This window comes from Lepidothrix coronata, unplaced genomic scaffold (genome assembly GCF_001604755.1).
Source record: "Lepidothrix coronata isolate B3197 unplaced genomic scaffold, Lepidothrix_coronata-1.0 Scaffold3, whole genome shotgun sequence".
Taxonomy (NCBI): domain Eukaryota; kingdom Metazoa; phylum Chordata; class Aves; order Passeriformes; family Pipridae; genus Lepidothrix; species Lepidothrix coronata.
In genome coordinates this window covers 2,736,615-2,758,391 of record NW_016690183.1, presented here as the reverse complement: position 1 = coordinate 2,758,391, position 21,777 = coordinate 2,736,615, and the positions used below count along the sequence as shown (strand labels likewise).

At 40.5% G+C, this 21,777-nt stretch overlaps 1 protein-coding gene across 3 annotated transcripts in view; it reads right to left on the bottom strand.

Annotated features, from left to right (window-relative positions):
* ADCY1 (adenylate cyclase 1) overlaps positions 1–21,777 on the bottom strand; it is a 166,231-nt gene that overhangs the window by 91,169 nt on the left and 53,285 nt on the right. For all 3 annotated transcript variants that reach the window (XR_001876164.1, XM_017823085.1, XM_017823098.1), the window contains exon 3: positions 6,289–6,407. Coding sequence is in view for 2 of the 3 variants with exons in the window: in XM_017823085.1 (XP_017678574.1) it covers positions 6,289–6,407 (119 nt within the window). In the remaining variant the exon portion in view is untranslated. The remainder of the gene's footprint in view (positions 1–6,288; positions 6,408–21,777) is intronic.

Here is a 21,777-nt window from a genome sequence, read left to right as displayed (position 1 = left end):
ACGTAGGTTTGTTTAGAGTGACCTTCTCTTAGATGGATTGCCTTACAAGGCTGACGAGCTCCATCTGCCCGGGGGGCTGGGAATCGAACGCGGGTCGCAGCGGTGAGAGTCCTGCACCCTAACCACTAGACCACCAGAGGCCCCTGTAGTTTAATAATTGCATGCCTACCTCCTTCAGGCTATCCTTTCTGAAGAATAATGCTCTGACACCTCCAGATATTTGCTGGGAGAAAAAGAAAACATTGCAACAGGAAAAGTAAAAGTGCAGATAATTTTCTATTTTCCATTGTGTAGCTTTAATGGTTAAAAAATCCTGGAATTTAGAATTATAGAAGGGCTTTTTGTTGGATTCTTTTAATAGCAGAGCTTTACAGAATGCTTGATATGAAAAGGACAAGTCATGAGAATATATGAATGATCTCTTAGGTTTGCCTGGGATAGCACTGAACTGCCACTACCCAGAAGAAAATAAAGTTGTTTTTGTCTCCTTGAAAAAGTAAAGCACACATATATTGTTGGCACTGACCACTAGCAGCTCTTCCCAGAGGGATTCTGTAGTGCTGTTGTCCACACTGGTGTCAGGGTGGCACCTGCTGGGAGTTGCCTTGCATCCTTCTGATCTGCATAGTCACAAAACTTCTGGAATGAAACTCTGGTCTACTGGGACCTGCTAGCCACAGCTTGCTGGGTATTTTCTGGACACTATTTCACCCCATATATATATATATTTAATGATACAGTAGTTGCTTTACTGAAATAAAAGGCAAGACAGTTTCTTATAGTACAGATGGTGAAGGGAGGTGTCCTGTTTTCAGTTCTCTTCTCTGAGGATCTTACCTTTGACATTAAAATGACACCATTTTACTTTGCCTCCATTTGCCCCAAAAGCACCTTCTTAATGTCAGAGAATGAATTCACATCTCCAGACAGGGTATTTGGATTCCAAAACTTTTATAAACTCCGCATTGAATCAGTGGATAAGTCACAGAAGCTTTAGTGGTTATGTGAAAAAACATATCATGTGGGGGAAAAAAAGAGTACTCCTGAGTTTACATTTCTAAAAGATTTCAGCACAAGGGAGGACTCAAAAGTATTATAACCAACCAGTCCAGCTGCAAAGCAGTGCTGTTTAAGATGACCACTCACACTGTAATGAATGCAGATACTTTTGACTTATACAAGATATAAATAAACCAATCATGATATAATTACCATTAGCCCACCTTGACCCTGAATATAAGTGCAATCAGCAATATACATATATTTTATAGCACTCTGATGGTATAACTAGACAAAATTTTTATAAGTATATAGGTAATGCGATCACCAAAGGGCCAAAGTAGAAGACACCCAAGCACCAAAACATGAGACTTGATTAGCTCAAGTGACTGCAAATAGAAAGGCAGGACATCACTCAAAGATGAAAGATTGATTAGATGTGATGACCCTGACCACTTTCAAAGAGATTGTCCTTGGAGACCCTTAGCAACAACATCCCACAAGTACCTAAACAGCAGGGAATGGGCTGAGTCATAGCAAGGGTGCTGTGGGCGAGGCAGGGGCCACACCATGAGCATCACACTGCTTGCTGCTGTGCTGCTTGCCATCCTCTTCTTTGCCAACCACTTTCACGAGCAAGAGAGGAAGCAGCTTGAGGCAAGCCACAATGTGCCAACAACCAGCCCCAAAAATACCCCTGTATTCTGCACCCCCAAGAAAGGTGAGAGGTGGAGAACACTGCAAATGTTAAGAGCAGTAAACGCAGTCATAAAGCCTACGGAAGCATCGCAGCCTGGACTTGCCTCACCTGCTATGCTTCCAGCAAAGTGGCCACCACTAATCATTGACTTAGAAAACTGCCTTTTTGTCACCTTCCTACACCCTGAGAATGTGCCAAGGCTTGCCTTTTCCATCATGGTCTTAAACAAAGCACAGCCCATGCAAAGCTATTGCTGGGTTGTCCTTCTTCAGGGGATGCAAAATAGCCCAATGAAAAATCAAACAGCCATCATACACCATTATGCAGATGACATATTAATAACCACGGCCACAAAGAATGAACTGCCATTTACTCTTACTGCTGTAATCAAAGCTGTCCAAGATGCAGGGTTGCAGGTTCTCCAGAGAAAATCCAGCCATTGCAGCCCTGGACTTACCTTGGATGGAAAGTCACGCAGCAGGAAATTTCTCCACAGCCACTGCAGCTCGAGGTAAAAAACACTTTACACGAGTTGCAAAAACTTCTGGGAGCCATCAACTGGTTAAGGCCTGTTTTAGGCATAACCCCAGAGGGGCTACACCCTCTATTTGAGCTGCTAAAGGGGAACTCCAACCTAACGTTTAACAGGTCTCTGACAGCAGAGGCAAAGCAGGCGTTAGACATTCGTGCCAAGGCAATAGAAGGCAGACATGGCAGAAGGAGAAATCCTGAACTGCAAATATGCCTAGCCCTTGTTCCCAGCAGGTACCAGCCATTTGCAGTTTTGTTTCAGTGGGATCAGACTGAGAAAGACCCACTATAAATTTTAGAGTGGCTGTTTCTGCCCCACACACCACCTAAAACTGTGTGGACTACTAATGAAATGTTTGCCAAGCTTGTCATTAAAGGCAGAAGACAATTACAAGAACCGGACGGAGAGACCCTGCCGTCATCTACATCCCAGCTACAAAGGACAACTTCGATTGGATGCCAGCTGAGGATGCAGAATTCCAGGCTGCCTTGGCAGGCTTTGACGGTGACATCTCAATTCATCTCCCTAAACAAAGATTGTGGGCAGAAATTGGTAGTTTGCCTTTAAAGGCCACAACCAGATGCAAACATGAACCAGTGAAAGGCCTCAGGGCCTTCACACATGCATCTAGGAAGAACACAAAAAGCTGCAGTGACTTGGGTAAAATCCTGACACAGGACAATGGGAACGAGAGGTACAGACCATGAACCAAGGTTCTGTACAGGTTCTGGAACTGGCTGCCATTCTCATTGCCTTAGGGAAATTTTCTGAACAACCTATTGATATGTAACTGATTGCTGTTATACTGCAAAGTTAGTCTCCTGTCTCGAGAGTTTGTTTCTTCAAGATATTGTTAACCCTCACTTGTTTGAAATGCGTTCTGTATGGTTTCTTGTCAATCACAGAAAGTTTGATTTCTATATAATGCACGCAAGGTCACACACTGACATGCCAGGGCCAATAGCTGATGAGAACCGAGAGTCTGACAGAGCAGCAATGTTTAACACCATACCTAGAGTCTTCGAGCAAGCAAAATTGTCTCATTCATTTTTCCATCAGAACGCACATTCTCTGAAGAGACAATTTCAGATAACACTCAATAAGGCTCAAGACATCATCATATCATGCCCAGACTGTCAGAAAATCACACCCAGGCCATCTCAGAAAAGCGTTAACCCCAGAGGGTTAATGGCAAATGAGATTTGGCAAACAGATATCACACACATCTTCAAATTTGGCACATTAAAATATGTACATGTAGATATACATTCCCAATACATTACTGCCACAGCACACACAGGGGAAAAGGCCAAGGATGTGATAAGGCACTGGCTTAGTTGCTTAACAACCCCGAGTACCTCAAATCAAATAAAAACTGACAATAAAACAGCTTTAGTTCCTATCAAATAGGGAAACTTCACACATCACAGGTATTCCACACTCCTCCATCGGACAAGCAATTATTGAAAGGGCACATCACACACTGAAACACATATTAGATAAACAAAAAAAAGGGGGAATCTGTGTAGCCCGCAAGAATGTCTGTGGAAAGCCACGTATGTTTTCAATTTTTTAAATTGTGACAGTGCTAAAAGAAGCAGGTACAAAAGGCAGCACAAGCCTCAGGCTTTTGCCTCTCCCAGACCACCAGTCATGGTAAGAGATTTGATTTCAGGGCAGTGGACAGGACCGTTAAATCTCGTCACTTGGGGACGAGGCTACACCTGTGTGGCTGCAGGAAAAGAGCTTAAATGGATTCCTTCCAGGTGTGTTAGACCCTACCTAGGTACACAGCCACAGCAGCAAGAACCAGAGTAACTCAGAAGTTATAAAAGAGTTATGTTTACGCTTCAGGTTTACATTTAAGGATGACCAGTGTGGCAAAAAGCAGTCTGTAAAAAACCTATGAATGTGTGTGAATGAGAGTGTGAATGAATAAGAGAGTTGTTTGACTGGACAAGTGTATTGAAAACAAAACACCTCACAAAATAACACTACCTCCACCACATGGTCACTTTAGGAGAATTTAGTTTTGCTAAGCTTATCCTATTTCTTAAATAAAGTTGAACTCCCCAGTTATTTAGACCCTCAGATTAATAAAGATTATAAGTATGCACGGTTGAGCTAGGACCCCTAGGTTAATAAAGTTATTTCTCCAAGTTGCACTACCCTTTAGGAATAATAATGGCCAGTCTTCGCGAGCAAAGATTTGGGAAAGGTCATTAACCCTTCGAGCCTGCGCAGTGGATTTTTTAGGTGAGACACAGCTTGCGCTGAACTGAGCCCACCCTTTAATCCTGAGGTTCATCTGCCGGGGCCGAGTGAAACTCGGACAGTGGCAGTGAGGGTGTCAGAACGTAGGTTTGTTTAGAGTGACCTTCTCTTAGATGGATTGCCTCACAGGGCTGACGAGCTCCATCTGCCCGGGGGACCGGGAATCGAACCCGGGTCGCAGCGGTGAGAGTCCTGCACCCTAACCACTAGACCACCAGAGGCCCCTACCCTTTAGGAATATAAGACAGTTTTATAAAGTTTACCATAGATGTATAAGAGGCCAAAGCAAGCGATGTGCTGGGTCATTGCAAGCTTTGGTAGTTTACAATGTACTGTTCTGATTGTTTGCATTGTTGTTGTTGCACTGTTTTCGTGACCTTCTTAAATAATTGAGAAGGGGGTGATGTAGGAGGCATGTCCCAGGGGCAGGGGAATCAAGGGACATGCGCAGGGACAGACACCCCCATTGGTTAGAAGGTCACATGGTTTTAGGGGATAAAAGGGGGAGCAAAATTCAAATAAAGCCTCTTTGATTTCCACCTCACGAAGAGCGTACATCATTCTTTATCATATAAAGACCGCAACGTTACAATTGAGAACCATCAAAGACTGTAAACAACACTGCTAACTTTGCAGCATCAGCTCTGGGGTACTGTACATTTAGAACAAACTTTAAACTGATTGTTAAAAACTAAGAGGTTTGTATGCAGAATGATGAGATCAACATTATGTAAGAGTTAACCATTTGCATGAAGTAAGCAAATAATGAGTAATTTTTAATTCAATAATGTTCAGTTTTACAGTGTAAAACTGACCTAATTTGTCAGACTTCTGAACTCTCTCATCACAGCCATCTCTGTTTCTCTCACTGACAGAAATGCTTTTAGTTACAACTTAGTCACTAGGAAGTGGTCCTTGCAAATATTAAAGCCAGCTTGATGAGAAATAGACTGAATCTGGAGAGAAGGAACTTACTAGTGGATGAGGGAGAGGAGAAGGTACTAAAAGAGTTTACTCCTTTGCTACAAGTACACAGTGCAAATCAAGGCAGCTCTGTGACATCACTTACTAAGCCTTCACCTTGCTTAGTGCAACCATGACAGCAATTGAACCTCTTTGACACTGCTTTTGATGTGGAAGCAAGGCACTTGGAGGCAGTATGATAAAATACAGACAAGGCCTTTAAGGAATTTGTTTCAGAGGGCAAGGAAGAATAGCAAATGAGAATGCACAAACAGTATAGGAACAAACAGTATAAATGAGAGCACTTGCACAACAGTCTTATACTGAATGAGAGCAAGAAGTAGAATTGAACTTCCTCAATAACCTCTGAGGGGAAATGCTCAAATGATGTGGACAAATACACATTTTTTTAAGTTCACACCACACTTTCTTTCAGTGTTTCCATGCTATTAACCAGAAAAATCTATTGCAATAGAAATAATTAATCTTATTATAGAAAATATGTGTAAAAGCTACCATGTAAAATAAATACTCCTATTCACCCAAAACATAAGACAGTACAAAACCAATGACTAGTCACTTGGAAAAAGTTGTCTGTCTCCCAGCACTACTATTCTAAGACATTTATTGATTCCTTATTAACTCCTGAGAAGACTATTAAGTCTTCCTAGTGCATCCATTCTCCCAGTCTGTATAAAAGATAAATCTTCACTGTACTGCTTGGGTTTTTTTCTCTGAAACCTGACTGCAATTATGCATCACTGTCCTTGTACTAAATATTTTCTTCTTTAGTTTATTTCATGGGCAGAATCAATCCTACCTCACATTGTCATGCCTTTGAATGTAAATCTTGTGGAAAATCCTTTCAGGAGGCTTCAGGAAATCTTCCTTCATTTCCATTGCAACATTTCTGGGCAACAGACTCATCAAGAGACGTTCCTAAAAGAAAACATAAACAACGTCACTTTTGTGGTATAGTGTGTGACCACTTTTGAAAAGTTTTAAACTTTTTATCTAGACAATCTTTTCCTAATCTAATCTGCTTCCTTAAAATTTCTGCTATATAAATAAGATGAGCCATTTCTCAAACTTCTGCAAACTGTGTGAATGTCTTTTTTAAAGTCTTCTGCACTAAAAAAGAAAATAAAAAAGCTACACAGAAAGAGGCAGCTTCAAGAGCAGCTAATAGTCCATAATTTTCATTAACGTTACATTGCTAATAATAACAACTTACTTTATTGTTAGTAGCATTTATCTGTCTGGGAAAGACTCCCCAGGATTATTTGCTTTGCTTTTGTGTGTCCTATTTCTTCCTGGATCTAATAAAAGTGTTACATTACAAGAACTATGACAGCTGGTTATTAAGTAGTGAGAGTGGATGATGGATTTATTCACTGTCTAATTCAGGAGAACAGTAATAGAGGTACAGTTTTAGCAGCATCTTATCCAGTGTGGCAATGTCTGTTCCAACCAGCTCAGGAATGAAATGCATCAGTACAAAACCCTAGTTAGACACACATCTTCTTGCAATATTCACAGAGAAATTTTTTGCATGGGTCACTAACCTGCATAAAAAAGATCTCTAATGTTTTGGAGCTTGTCAGAATTGACTATAAAGCCTTGTGTAGTTTTTTCCACAAAAGAATATGTGGAAAATTTGCCAGGTATCACCTGGCAAATCTGCATCTGTTGGTCTTAGGTGCTGTAAAGTATCCTTGGATACCTATTCAAGTTTTATTTTCACAAAGAAAATCCTTGCCATTTAAAATATATTTCCAAAGACTTGTCCAAAGACAAAATGTAGTATCCATTAGACCTGCTAGTTTCAGCCATGGCAACAGTCTGAAAGAATTCACATAACCACATCCAATCTGATTCAAGAATCCCAGGTTCCAGACAACAAAGGGAAAGGTTGGAGCAAGGAAGATGTACCCTTGGTGAAAGAGGATTAGGCCAGGAAGTAATTAAGCAAACTGGATAGAAGTAAGTCCATGGCCCCTGTCAGGATGCACCAGCAAGCACTGAGTGAACTGGCAGATGCCGTTCTAAGGCCATTCTTGATAGTCAACATGGTGACTGGGAGAATTGCTTGAACACTAGAGGAAAGAAAATGTCACTTCTGTATTCAAGAAGGGCAATAAGGAGGACCCAGGGAACTACAGGCCAGTCAGTTTCACCTTGGGTACTGGAAAAGTAATGAAGGATCTCATCCTGGAGGCCAGGGTGGCTGGACCAGATGACTTCCAGAGCTCCCTCAACTATTCTATGATTCTGTTATCTGACAATCGAGAGCCACTATAATGGCAGCTGTGAGACATCACAGAACTGCATATTTTGGCCCAACCACATCCTTCTTTTATTCACATGATATTAAATAAGTAAGGAGCAACAATTAACACTGTGAAGAGGGTATCTGCACAGACAAATGCTTTGTATTGCTCACATGCACGTGTTCACCAGTCAAAACCATTAAATAATACTCAAAATTTCAAATTTTACAGTTTCTTTTGGAAGAAGACACACCGAATATTTATTTCACCAAAGATTAAGTTAAACTTTACAGAACTACCCTGATACTTACTGTAGACTAAAGTTCTTTCATATGTTTGTGGCAGTCACATTGTCTTGAGGCTAAGGATGAAGTATGTTTCCTACTGTTCTTATATATATACTAAGAATATTGCAAAGAATAAGATGAAATTAAATATTTGTTAACAATATATGCTTATAGCAATTTCCGATTAACCAAAGCATCTCACATTTTAGTAGAAAATGATATTTACTATAATTTTTATTTTAATTTATTAGGTATGCTTGTATTTCTGCAACAGAATTGTATTTGGGTAACCCAAAATTTGGATTAAAATCCCAACCAAATATTTTGTCAGCAGTGGATCTTGTGAAGCTCCGTTGCCAGCTACTTGTGTCTTACAGTTGATTTACAGTTTTAAGTGAAATATAACCGGGGTTTTAAAATGAGCTGAGCACCTATCAGGCAACAGATAATCCATACAAGAGAGAAATCTGGACTGATGGTTAAATTCTCTGGTGCTTAAGATGGCATAAACCCGAAATGATGCTGGAATTTCATAAGTACTGTTCTGGATATGAAATTTACAATGTCTCATAAGGACTAAATATTCTCTGTCTCTTCTCCTTCAGTGAGCATATTAAACAAGATTTTTGCCATTTAAATTCCAAAACTGTTATGAAGATCAGGTTTTCAGCTTCTGTTTCCTAGAAAGTCAGACTTAATCAGACAAACAAGCAAACAAAAATTATACCAACAGACTCTTACAGAGACTAATGCTAACGGAATATCTCTTCTATGGCCTGCAAACACAATTTCAATACAAGATGAGAATGAAAAGATCATAGATAACTTCTGCAGTGCATGGCAAATAGCATGGAATCCAGGGAAGTAATAAGAATCATTACTGTGAAAGCAACATTGCAGAGCTGCAGGATGCAGCACTTGACAGATTTGAAATGTGCAGACGTCAGATGTATTAAGAGAGGCTACAAAAATGATGAATCCTATGCACGTTAGCAGCTTGACAATTATAAGACCTGGCGGGAGCATATGAAGATCCTTAATCAAATTGTGGTGGCTTGTTTTTTTCATTAGAGATGAGGGAAAAAAAAAAAAAGATGGATTACTGAAAAAGAATTGTAGAGTCTTTACAAAGAGGGTTAGAAGCTTCAGACTCACCGAGCAAGGAAAGACTCAATTATGGCCTTCTCAAAGGCCAGCTGCTTCTGACCTTTCAAACCAAGAAGGGAAGCAGCATCTCGACTGTAAGGATTTGTCACTGAAGAGGAGACTGAAAAATGTGAGGAAGAACCCCACAATGGAAAGTATTGAAGCATTGAAAATAAACAAAATATAGCTTTTAGCTCGCTGGAAAGAATATAAGAAAAGTCTCTTCTATTCGGGGCAAAACCTCATTTGTCGAGCAAAGTGGTGTTGTGCTTCAGGTCAGTCTAAGGAATGCTGAAGGACTTACAGCCTTGGAACAGCAAGAGTAAATTCATGTACACAAAATATAGCTGTTGGAAGTTTTGGGAAAGGGTTCCACCTGGATCTCTATTCAGCAAGTCATACCATTGTTGTCTGATTTTTTCATTTGCTCCCGTATGGCTATCTGATTACAAAAATAATCTGAAAACCAGAATAAAATGAAAACTAGATGTGCATGGCTGCACAGTGCATTGAATGAAACAGCTGACAAAACTAAAGCAAGACTGGTCATATTTGTGCAGGCATTTATGATTGAGTGGTTGTTGCCTCTGACAGGGGCGGTGGATGAAAGAAAAAAAATAGAAAAAGTGACACAGGGAGCACTAATCAATTAGCAACAACTTTTACCAAAATAAAACAACGCTCATGTTGCAAAATTTCTTAATGGTGACAAATGATATTGTATTGAGGTAGCCTAAACATGTGACATATTCCTAAACATAGGTCTAGTAGAGACAAAAATGTTTTAACGTTTTTACCTTTTGCACTGATTCACAATGTTGTTTAGGATTATTATAGCTGTTTTCTACCCAGAAAATTAAATTTTGGCCCTATGACCAACTTACACTATTTTAGGAATTTGTACTCTCTTCTTCTCCTGTTGTAAATCTTCACTCATCATTAACATGGTCTAAAGTGAACATGCTGAAAAAAAAGATTCTTTTCTGAGATTGTAATTGTCAGTAAATGATTTTGCATTCCCTGCACAAATCTCACTATGAAAAGAAAATTATAGATGAGGACCTATATTTCCCTCATTCACAACGTTTTACATTCCTAGTCCTAGTCTGGGATTTTGAATGCCAAACTGGGCTGCCTCTGCCAATTGTCTCATCCTCATTAACGAAGATTTCTGCACTATTAATGAAGACATAGCTGTTTTTGAAAAGGACACTCAATCTAGAAAAACATCCAGATTTCTTTCTCCCACAGCAATGAAGCATCACTAGAAATTAGAGAAGGAACAAACATTCATTTTGACTCCAAGACATGTTAAAATGTGCCTACCAAGCCAATTAAGAACTGCTCAGTGCTACCTTGGCCCTAGTCAACAACGAACATGACAAAGAGGGAAAATACACAAAAGCAGAGAAATGGATTAAAAAAAAAAAAAAAGCATTCCCCATTGTTAATGGCCAAAAGACTCTATATTACTACTTGCTGTTTGGAACGTTCTCAAATCTAATTGTAAGTTCAAGCTCCTGGACTGCCACTTTCACTCTGGGTTGGACCTGAGGGAAAATTTTAGTAATTATTCAAGACTTCACTAGACTAGACAAAGACAAAGCTGACCACACCTGGTGTTGCTGGCAGTCCTGCTCTGAGGGAGTGATTGGACTGGATGATCTTCAGAGTTCCTCTCTGACTGTTGTGCACCAAGTGAGATAGCAGCAAAAGGATGAGGAGTGCAGGGTGCCTGCAGCCTCCTGGGAAGGCCTGAAGCCATCCTGCTAAAGATGGACAAGTGTGGCTTCTAAAATAGCAGGGGACTCAAGCACCCTCTAGCAGTTGTGCAATTTCTCTTTCCTGAGAGAGGAGCAGAAAGAAGCAAGCAGAGACTATTGAAGCAAAAAATTCCATCGTCTGCAGGCTCTATTCTGCCCCAACACTCTCTTCAGCTTTCTTCAATTTGGACACTTCCCAGCACAACTCCCTCTCCTATCCCCATCCCTGGCCTAGACAGCCTCTCTCACAGGCACCCCAGCTCTGCTTTTGTGGGAGTCCCCAGTGCATGTTCCCAATATATTTCTTGTGCCCGTTTCCAAATGAAGATACTCATTCTCTTCCCATTTTGAAAATCATTCTCTTTCTTATTTTACTGCTTCTTCCAAATACTTATGACTTTCTCAAAGTCCTTTGAAATTTTCACCTTGATTTAGAATCATTTCATGCAGCTCCCCAAACAACACTACGCAGTTATTCCTACTGTACAAAATTATTCATTTTGACATCTGTATGGGAAATGACTGTGCTACATTTTCAAGTTCCTTCAGCAAGCTGTAAATCATTTCATGAATCCACTCTCCTTTCATCAGAAAAGAAGGCTCAAACACAGAAATAATATCTTAAATGTTCCTAGCCGGCATCCTCTCCTTTCTTCCCAACTGTGTGGTGTGCAGTTGGATGACTCCTCAAAAACTTCTACCCATAAGCTGGATACACTTGCTGTGCTTCTCCATGCTAAATTGTATTCCTGTAGTTTATCATGTGAGATATACAGAAAACAAAATGGAAATATTATTTATAGTCAATGTAGATTACTTTATCAAAAGAAACAGTTGTCATTTTTTCTGAAATACTGAAGAGAAGCAATCAAGGGAACTGTAGCATTGCTTCAGAGCTGCAGGCTGTTATTTTTCTCTGGTTCTTTGAATCTCATTTCTCCTTTTCCTTTCGTGCTACTGGATATGCATATGTCATAGGTTTATTTGTTCTAAAAAACCAAGCAGGCAATTTTTCTTTCCCTTGCATCGCTGTAAAAGAAAGATGTTGAATGGGGGAGGGTAGTTTGCCTTGGGTGATTGACCCAACAGATCCCCATTCCAAGCTGATGGCCCTTCGAAGACTGTGGGGAGGGGTGAGTAGTTTGGGTTTTTTTCTCTCTTTGGAAACAGGAGGCACTTCACTTTTGCCCTAACTCGGGGAAAGTGTGTGTCAGAGGGGTCTGACGTTCACTTTGTTTTTGGCCTGGTCACCTGGCTGCTTCTGGCCCCTGTTTGCCCCCGCTTTCCTGCACCCTGTTCTGCCCTCAGCCCAGACCTGCTCGGATTTCATCGGAGAGGCTTGACCCAGCTGCAGAGGAACCTTTTGGGGAGAAGGTCGCTCTTTTCCTCCTCTGCACCCATGTTGGCTGTGGCTTATGTCCATTGACAAAAGTGGGAAAATCCCAGCCACAGCCAGCTGCAGACAGCATGAGTTTTGTGGGAAAAGCCCCCTTTTTTTCCCCTTTTCCTCTTCCCCTTCTCAATGGGGGGGGAAGATCTCCATTTCGGCTTCTCCCGCACACCCGGCCCCCACACGGCGACTGCCAGAGCCCAACAGCGCCCCCTGCCGACCAGCACCGAGCACTGCAGGCTCTGCTCCTCCAGTGATCCAACAGTGCCCCCTGCTGGCCGTGGTTGGAATTGCACCAACAAGCAGAAAAGTATCGAACTGCTTCCTTTTTGAAGGGGACTTTTGGGTACAGGATCATTGTTCAGTTGTTTTTGTGTTCTTTGGTTGTTCTGCCAATACACATATATCCTTTAATAAAGGGCTGTTATTTTTTTTTCTTTCTCCATACTTCCTCGATTGGAGCTTTTAATTTCTGATTTACAATAGCTTAGAGGGAAGAGTTTGGTCTTGCTCATGACTCATCCTCCTTAGCAAAACACTTCAGTCTCATTAAACTGAGACAGCACATCCAGTGGAATTCATTTTGAGAATGAAGTTACAGTCTGGACCTACTGAAGGGCCACACAGAGAAATGTACTGCTTTGCATGTTTTTCGATCCCATGAGAACAGGTCTGTAATGGATACAACTCTGTCTCTTTCAGTCAGCTTCATTATGTTCCTCCTGAACTCCTCCTTCCAGACAGGTGTGTTAGCACTGCTGCCCTCACCCATCAGGGAGCCTGGGCCCTAACCTGGATGGTAGAGAGCTGTGTCTCACTGAACTTGCTCTAAATGGGACTTGGAGGTTCCCAATCTCATGCTGGGGAAAGCAGTAACTCTGGATGACTCTCCAGATCCTAGTCCTTTCTCACAGTGCCTACCACTGAGCCACATAATTCAGGAAAGACTCCATACCCATGGAATCCTGTTTTCTGCATTTTTATAGAGACTTTAAAAATGGAGAAAAAAAAATAACAAAACCAGGTTTGACATATTTGTTTCTTGGCTGATAAAACATGAATATTTTTGTTTATTATAGTAACAATCCAACAATGATGACAAATAGGAAAAGGAAGAGCATTTTGATCATTTACACAAGATTTTTTACAATATGAAACATGAAATCTAACCCAACAGTTTTTGCAATCTATCACAGATCTTCTTTTGTTATTACTATACTTAAATGGAAAGTGCCATCATAATTAAAAACCTTTTCTTTCCCCAGAGAAGACAAGCATCAGACATGCATATAAAACATTAATATTACTGTTTCAAAGTCAACTCATCTATATAATTTTGAGATTCAGCTTCTACTTAGTCAGCAGAAACTCCAAATTACATCCTAAATATTACCACCTGCTACCTAATTATACCATAATAAGCTCAATTTTGAGTAATTTTAAAAGCTTCTTCTTAGTAGGTTTACAGTTTTTGTCATCCCTATGTTACACTGCACATCCATTTTAATTCCCTGTAAGGAAAAACAGAAAAATGAGAGAGAAAGGAAGCCTAGTGCAATGCATGGAAGAACAATTTTATGTAAAAATACTAGGATTCATTTAGACTTTCTGTAAGCTGGGAAACAAAGACAGAATTAGTGAATTATTGTAAATTCAACTATGCTCTCCCCCCTCTTCCAAAGGAGTACACGAAAAAGCACTGCCAAAGATGGTGATCTTTCTGAAGCCACAAGGTGGCAATGTTTCAGAACGTTCCTGAGATTTCTTGAAAAATTTTATTAATCAGCAAGTCATTACCATAATAATAATCATAAAAGACCATCCATATAGATGCCATCTAATGCACAGATTTTGATTAGTAAGAGGATGGCTAACAACACACAGTTATGGGAAGTGGTCAATATACTATGTATGAACTGCAAGAAGGTTTCAGAATGAATAAACCTATACCAGACCAATTTAACATATTTCCATGGTTAAGTGATTATTTTTGTTTAAATAAAAGAAAGGCAGGATGCATCAACAGAATAGTGTTTAACGAGGCATTGATAGTTTCCACATAGAACATTATTAGCTACAATGGAGGTGGTAAGGCCTTGTGAAAGAATTAGAGGAGCATGAAGTCTTGGCTAAAACAGAGGGCAATGAACAGCATGAAAAGCAGAAGCACTGAGATGGAGAGTGGGCATAAAGAGACCTTGCTTGAATGCACAAAGTTCACAAGACATGATTCAAGAAGGAGAATGATAACAATGAGAAAAACTCAGTAGTACATTGTACCTTTTATGTACCATCCACAAAAGCACATGAGCTAAATGAGCTGGAAACCTCTGCATGTAAAAAAGCACCAGATACCCTCAGATTGCAGAATGTCTATGAAGTATTTATGTGACACTACCCTAAAAAGAACTGGAAGATTGATAGTAGGGTAACTTGAGATCAGCTCCACAAATCTTGTTCAAACAGGAACAAGAGCTGAGAAAGGCTATGAGAATAAACAAGGAAGCTAGAAATATAAAAAGCATAGCCTGTCTTCCTAGCTATCCTCATATATATTAAATCAGAATGCTCTAGAAATACATCTAGTGAAGATTAATCACCAGAAAGGCAAGCTAACAAAGTCAACACCAGATGTATACTGTAGCATCCAAACTACCATTAATCTTTTGACTTTCACCTTATATCTTTAGTATCTACTTCCTCTGAAACCTCACTGGAAATATCCAATGTATCCACATAACCATCACAGAAACTTGACAGAAAAAAGATTATACTCATCTCAGTTAATGGAAATCTTCCTACTGAAAGTGAACTTGAGTGATAAGCTTAATTCTCACAACCAATAAGTGCCTTTACAGTTAAGACATCTTTATTACCCTCACTATAGTGTGGGCAAGTAGCCATACAGATATAATCAGACCACTCTCTAGAGCAGATAACTTGAAACCTTCCTTATGCTTGGCAGGGAAGAAGGAACAGTATTTCTGCAGTACATTGCCAGGGACAGGTATTTGTCAAGTCCAGCAGTGTTAGATTAATGTCTTTGTTTCTACCTATCACAGTCCAGTAGGATTTTAATAAACAAGTTCTTTAGGGTGTATCAGTGAAGATGAAATTTTGGTACAGAACAGTCACTGAACATACTGTTCTAAATCTTTCTTTGTAGAAAGAAAATATTTTTCTCCTTGTCTTGCAGAGTCAGGAAGGCTAGGTGTTGTCTTTGAGTGAAAAAATCCTCTCATGGTAGCACTGACTATATGCATAGATATTTTGAGTATATATGTTAAAAACAAAAAGGCACACTTAAAGCATAAATTCAAAAATTTTAATTTATTCATTAAAAGGCTTTTCTGATTCAAATAAAGAAGGGTCTTAAAAATTATCAGAAAGAGCACTAACCATCTTCCAGTGTCATGATCAGAGGGAACACAGGAGGCGTAGGGAGGCCTGTAGATGTTACATCTGTGAGCTCAGGTTTGCTAGAGGCTGAAGTGCTACACAGAGTCCTGTGTTCTATCATGAACAGGACTGGAACAACAATCCTGCTATTGCATCTCTTCTTCTGAAGATGCTAGGAAGATTGAATCAGAAGCAGCATCAGCTTTACCAATGGTATCCCCTGGAAGAGTAGACATTATCTTCACTGGCTTGCCCCGGTATACTATGTTTCCTCTACAGTTACAAGTGCACCTCTTTCCGGTCCACAGCCATATCTGGTTTGTTCCACTGATGTAACACTGAATACCTCAATTAGACAAGTATATATTCCTCATGAAGTGAAAGCCACAGAGCTCAACCTTCAGCAAGATAGACACGTTTTCTGCCCTTGCTAATCCTCCAGTCCCCAGCTAGTGCTTTTTTTTCTTGAAGAATATGCTACATGTTTCAGTTCAAGCTGGTACTGAGACTGTGGCACTCCCTGATTTTCTTCTGACCCATGAACATTCTCCTTCACCACGCTCCTCCAAAACCTAGATATCTCCACCAACTCTACACAGACACGTGGCAAATCCTCATGATCTCCTCTGGCAGCTTGCTGAGAAATGGAGCCAGCATAGGGGAGCAGGGAGAGAAAGGCCACTGACATTTCCAGTCTTCTTTCCTTGCTCCTAGAGCAGACACAATTTGCAGTCGAGGCTCCAGAACAGGGGAAGAATCAATGGAACATTAAGGACACAGTGCTGGGCTAGCCCTGGTGCTTCACACCACTACTGCATATATACCATGCATCATACCACTGATGCAGCATATATTTAGAGTTGCAGTAGCCACTCATTATCAGTACATGCTCTTTCTTATTACAGATCTTTGCCAGTGGTGGAACAAAAGATAACATTTTCGATTGCTAGTGATAGAAACTGAGCTCACTAGTGGGTGTAAGCAGACTAGAATTTTAAAAAAAGAACAGGAACTTGAAGTCAAAAGCAATAATTAATGTAATTAAGACATATTAAGTGGTAAGTAGTTAGCATTTCCTTTTTCAAAGACCACATATGCCTTTAATACAGCAATATGAAAGCAAATCAGAACACAAAACAGTAAAATGGAATAGATGCCAGAATCTCCAAAGACTAAGGTATAAATAATGCTTTGCTTTGGAAAATCTAGAATTTTTCTAATTTAGATTAGAAAAACCTAAAAGCTTTTACTACTTGTCCTCATTTTATCATCACAGTGCAGGAAAGTGAGCCTAACCCATTAGCAGAAAATCTCATTGCCTTCCAAACTGGAAAAACCACTAATATGCTAAGGAAGCAATGAGTGTATTCACCCACTTAAAACAGCAAGTGAGACTCAGATTTAGTACATTATTTCCTTGTCAAACTGGGAAATTCCTAATCAAATATGCCTGAAGGAAAGCTAAACTTCAAATGAAATAAGTTTATATTGAAGAGGTAAAGGGGAACAAAAACCTTGGAAAGAATTTAAATTACGTGACAGACGGACGTTCACTTTAGAATGGCAAACCCAACAAAAAACTACCTTAGAATGTATTTGTCTTGCCAGTTAATGGTATGCAGTCTAGCTCTTTTCCTTCACAGAAGGCTAACCAAAAGAAACAGGCAGAAAATCTGCAAGAGTACGAGTCTGCAAACAGCATACACTTTCACACACTGGAATGAAAGTAAAGTGCCCAGCTCAGTATCCTGTGCATGGAGATAATCTGTGCTTAAGCAATAACATATCATTTGTCAAACTGCACATGTGGCAAGGCCAGCTGCTGTGACGTGAACCACCTATGTGGTAAAGAGCTGGTCTGTGGTGGAACCACCCTGCACTTGAAAACTGGCACACAAAAAGTTGTGTCAAGTTTGTGGTAAAGCATTAGCTAGCTTTTTTTGTAGTTGACACTCTTCTAAAAGTGAAAACAATTCTGTGAACAACAATAAAAATACATACAAGAGAACTTTTCTAATGTCATTTTAAAGCTCTCTATGAATTTCTGCTGCTGAGCGAAGAACATCACAATTCACTCCTGAGGTTGCTTTACTTCATACTGTGTCATGGTACTAAAATGCATAAAAACATTGCATTAGTGTACACACAACACTGCTCTCATGGATATTGTTTTAAATTTAGAAATTAGCCATAAGAAACTACTTTCGAATTATTTGTCTTACTGTATAACTTAAGGATTTAGTGCACTATAGCCAGTGTGCTTACCTATGATAATTTGCCCTGTCAACTGTTATCCATGATGTTATCTCTGAAAAATTCATGGTTGTGCATTTTTAATAATCTAATAATTAAAGGTTTGTGCGCACCCGTTCATCCCTCCCCCTCCATTCTCTCCAATGGAAAATACGCAATGTAAGTAGGAAAAATAAGCTGAAAATTTCCCAGGGTCAAACACTAGCATATTTAATTGACAGTTGCTTGAAAGAGAACATATTTTAAATTTTCTACTATTTATTCCAAAACTCTTAACAGCGGAAGTATTAACAGGTTTTAGAATTATACGACCACTATTTTTAAAATCCATCTAAGAGAAGGTCACTCTAAACAAACCTACGTCCTGAGACCCTCACTGCCACTGTCTGAGCTTGCTCGGCCCCGGCAGATGAACCTCAGGATTAAAGGGTGGGCTCAGTTCAGCGCACGCTGTGTCTCACCTAAAAAATCCACTGCGCAGGCTCGAAGGGTTAATGACCTTTCCCAAATCTTCACTCGCGAAGACTGGCCATACATATTGTCACAGAATCACCGAATCCTTTAGGTTGGAAAAGACCTCTGAGATCATCGAGTCCAACCTTTGTCAACACTACCTTGTCAACCAGACCATGGCACCAGTTGCCACATCCAGTTGTTTCTTGATCCAGGGATGCTGACTCCACCACCTCCTTGGGCAGCCCATTCCAGTACTTGATAACTCTTTCCATAGAGAAATTATCCTGATGTCCAGCCTGAACCTCCCTTGGTGCAGCTTAAGACTGTGTCCTCTTGTCCTGTTGCCTGGGAGAAGAGACCAACTCCCATCTGGATACAACTCCTTTCAGATAGTTGTAGAGAGTGATAAGGTCTTCCCTGAGCCTCCTTTTCCCCAGGCTAAACAACTCCAGCTCCTTCAGCTGGTCCTCATATATCTTACTCTCTAAACCCTTCACCAGCTCCATTGTTCTTCTCTGGACCTGCTCCAGCATCTCAACATCTGTCTTGAAGTGAGAGGCCCAGAACTGGACACAGTACTTGAGGTGTGGCCTCACCAGAGCTGAGTACACTCGATCACTGCCCTGCTCCTGCTGGCCACACTATTTCCAATACAAGCCAGGATGCCCTTGGCCTTCTTGGCCACCTGGACACACTGCTGGCTCATGTTCAGCATCTGTTGACCAGCACCCCCAGGTCCTTTTCGACTTGGCCGCTTTCCAGCCATTCTGCCCCAAGCCTAGCGCTGCATGGGGTTGTTGTGACCCAAAGGCAGGTCCTGGCACTTGGCCTTGTTGAATCTCATACCACTGGCCTTAGTACATCAATTCAGCCTGTCCAGATCCCTTCCTACTCTCCAGCAGATCAACACTCCTGCCCAGAAGTTTTTCTGCTCTACTCAATGTAAGCCAGCATACATTACATATAAGAGCTTAACACGGGTGACATGACTATATGATATGCATACATCTATGAGAAAAAAGCAAACTGCAACAAACAGCAGTCCAAGACATCTCATAAAAGACATTTCATTAAATGAAATGGCTCATAACCAAATTAACTGACATATTTAATGTGCTGTTTTTTACTGGCATAGAGTCAATTTTCTTCAGAGTAGCTTGTATGGGGCTGTGTTTTGGATTTGTGCTGGAAACAGCATTGATAACACAAAGATGTTTTAGTTACTGCTGAGCAGTGCTTACATGGAGCCAAAGGCTTTTCTGCCTCTCACACCACCCTGCCAGCAAGGAGGCAAGAAACTGGGAGAGGATACACCTGGGACAGCAGACCCCAACTAACCACAGGGATTTTCCATAACATATAGTGTCATGCTCAACATATAAACTGGGGGCAAAAGGAGGAAGAGGGAGGGAACATTCAGAGTGATGGCATTTGTCTTCCCAAGTGACCATCATGTCTAATGGAGCCGTGGTTTCCTGGGGATAGCTCAGCACCTGCCTGCCGATGGGAAGCAGTGAATTAATTCCTTGTTTTGTTTTGCTGGCGTGCACAGCTTTTGCTTTACCTATTAAAGTGTCTTTGTCTCAAGCAATAAGTTTTCTTACCTTTATTTTTCCTATTTGCTCCCCCATCCCACCAATGGGGGGAGTGAGTGCTTAGTTGCTATCCAGGGTTAAACCACAACATTTACTAGCATGAGGAAGCTTTCAGGGGATTAAATAAAGTTAAACCAAGTTGTTACTGTAGTGATCCGGTGTGTTGTTATAAATGTGGGTTTTTAAAGGCTTTTATAGACTTACAGTACATTTTGCAAAATAAAGGCATGTGGCTAGAGTAATATGACAATGCAGTTAAAAATATGAACTTTGTATGATTTACAACTGTATGTTTTTTATTGTATGCTACTCACTTTATTGTACGTTTCTACACTTTGACATTTCAAGTCTAGTAGCAAGGTACCACTCTCTCTTATCATACAGCTGTGTAACCCTAAGCTTAGGTGTTCTCCTGTAGCCACTCCCAGGGAAAAGCCTCATCCCATGTTTAGCTAGGAGTTCAGGATAGTTCAGGAGTTCAGGACTGAACTGCCCTTGGATGTGTCTATTACTACTGAAGATTATTGCCTGTAGCTTAAATGGTTAGATTACAAGCCTCACTTTTACTTGGCCAAAGTAAGAGAAATCCTGATGATATGCCAAACAATGCAGCTTCTTGCCCCAGCCACATTCAGATGATATGTTTATCCTGCATCAAAAGAAGTGCAATAGAGCTGTAAAATTAGAACACATTTATTTGTTTGCTACACCCTGCTTTTCAAGGAGTTACAAGCAATTCCTAATGGCTTCATGATGAAGCTGAAGCCTTCCACCTGGAGGTTTTCATTTCACCTGAGTAGCTCTCAGACTTATTTGCTCTATGACACATGCTAGACACATGCATGACTATTGCAAGACACATGCATGACTATTGCAAGACACATGCATGACTATTGCAAGACACATGCATGACTATTGCGAGACTGGAGACTAACAGGTGCAGGTCAGTAGAAATCTTCTGGGCAATTAGTGTTGTGTGGGAGGGAGAAATGCACCTTCATGACTCCTTTTACCTGAGCAAGGTGGAAGATGGATGAGGGGTGCCACATAGCAAGATGAAGGTAGTCAACAATTCATCTCTGTTCCATGTAAGGAACTAAGCAGCCAAATGTGGCAAACAAAGCAGACAAAAGGACAAGTTTCCATCTCTGCTGCTGCTGCTATTTGGCTAGGAGGCACTGCTGGCCAGCCTGCATAAGTTGGCCTAAAGTCCAGTAGCTCAAACAGAGAGCGTGAAATTGCAACACTCCTTATTTTCTCTTTTCCCTGATCCTAGTAAAGAACAAATAGATTTTTGAAGATGGACTTTCCTGTGTAAGACTGTGGTTTGATGACACAATAAAGCCATTTTTAAGCTTCCTTGTAACATAGAACACAGCACTAATGTGGTACCTGTCAGCTAAAATTAGTTAGTGTACCTATGTTTTCAAAAATTATACTGGCTAACTTTTGTAGAGGATCAGGTATCATTTTTCACTCTGTAATTTGTGCAAAATCAGGATCACTTTCCTGTTGCACACTAGAGAATTTGACAAGAACATGCTTTTGCATCCACACATGATTCAGAAATTTTTGATGAAATTTTTGCTGCAGGGTGATTTGCTGATGCACTGAGCCAGTATGAATGGTTATGGAAACAAGGCCTGTGTTTTAATGATAAATTTCATATTTTCTTCAGCACTGTAATGAAAAAAAAGACACAAGATCCTGAGGAAAAAAAGTATGGGAAACATGAGGATAACCTGATTAT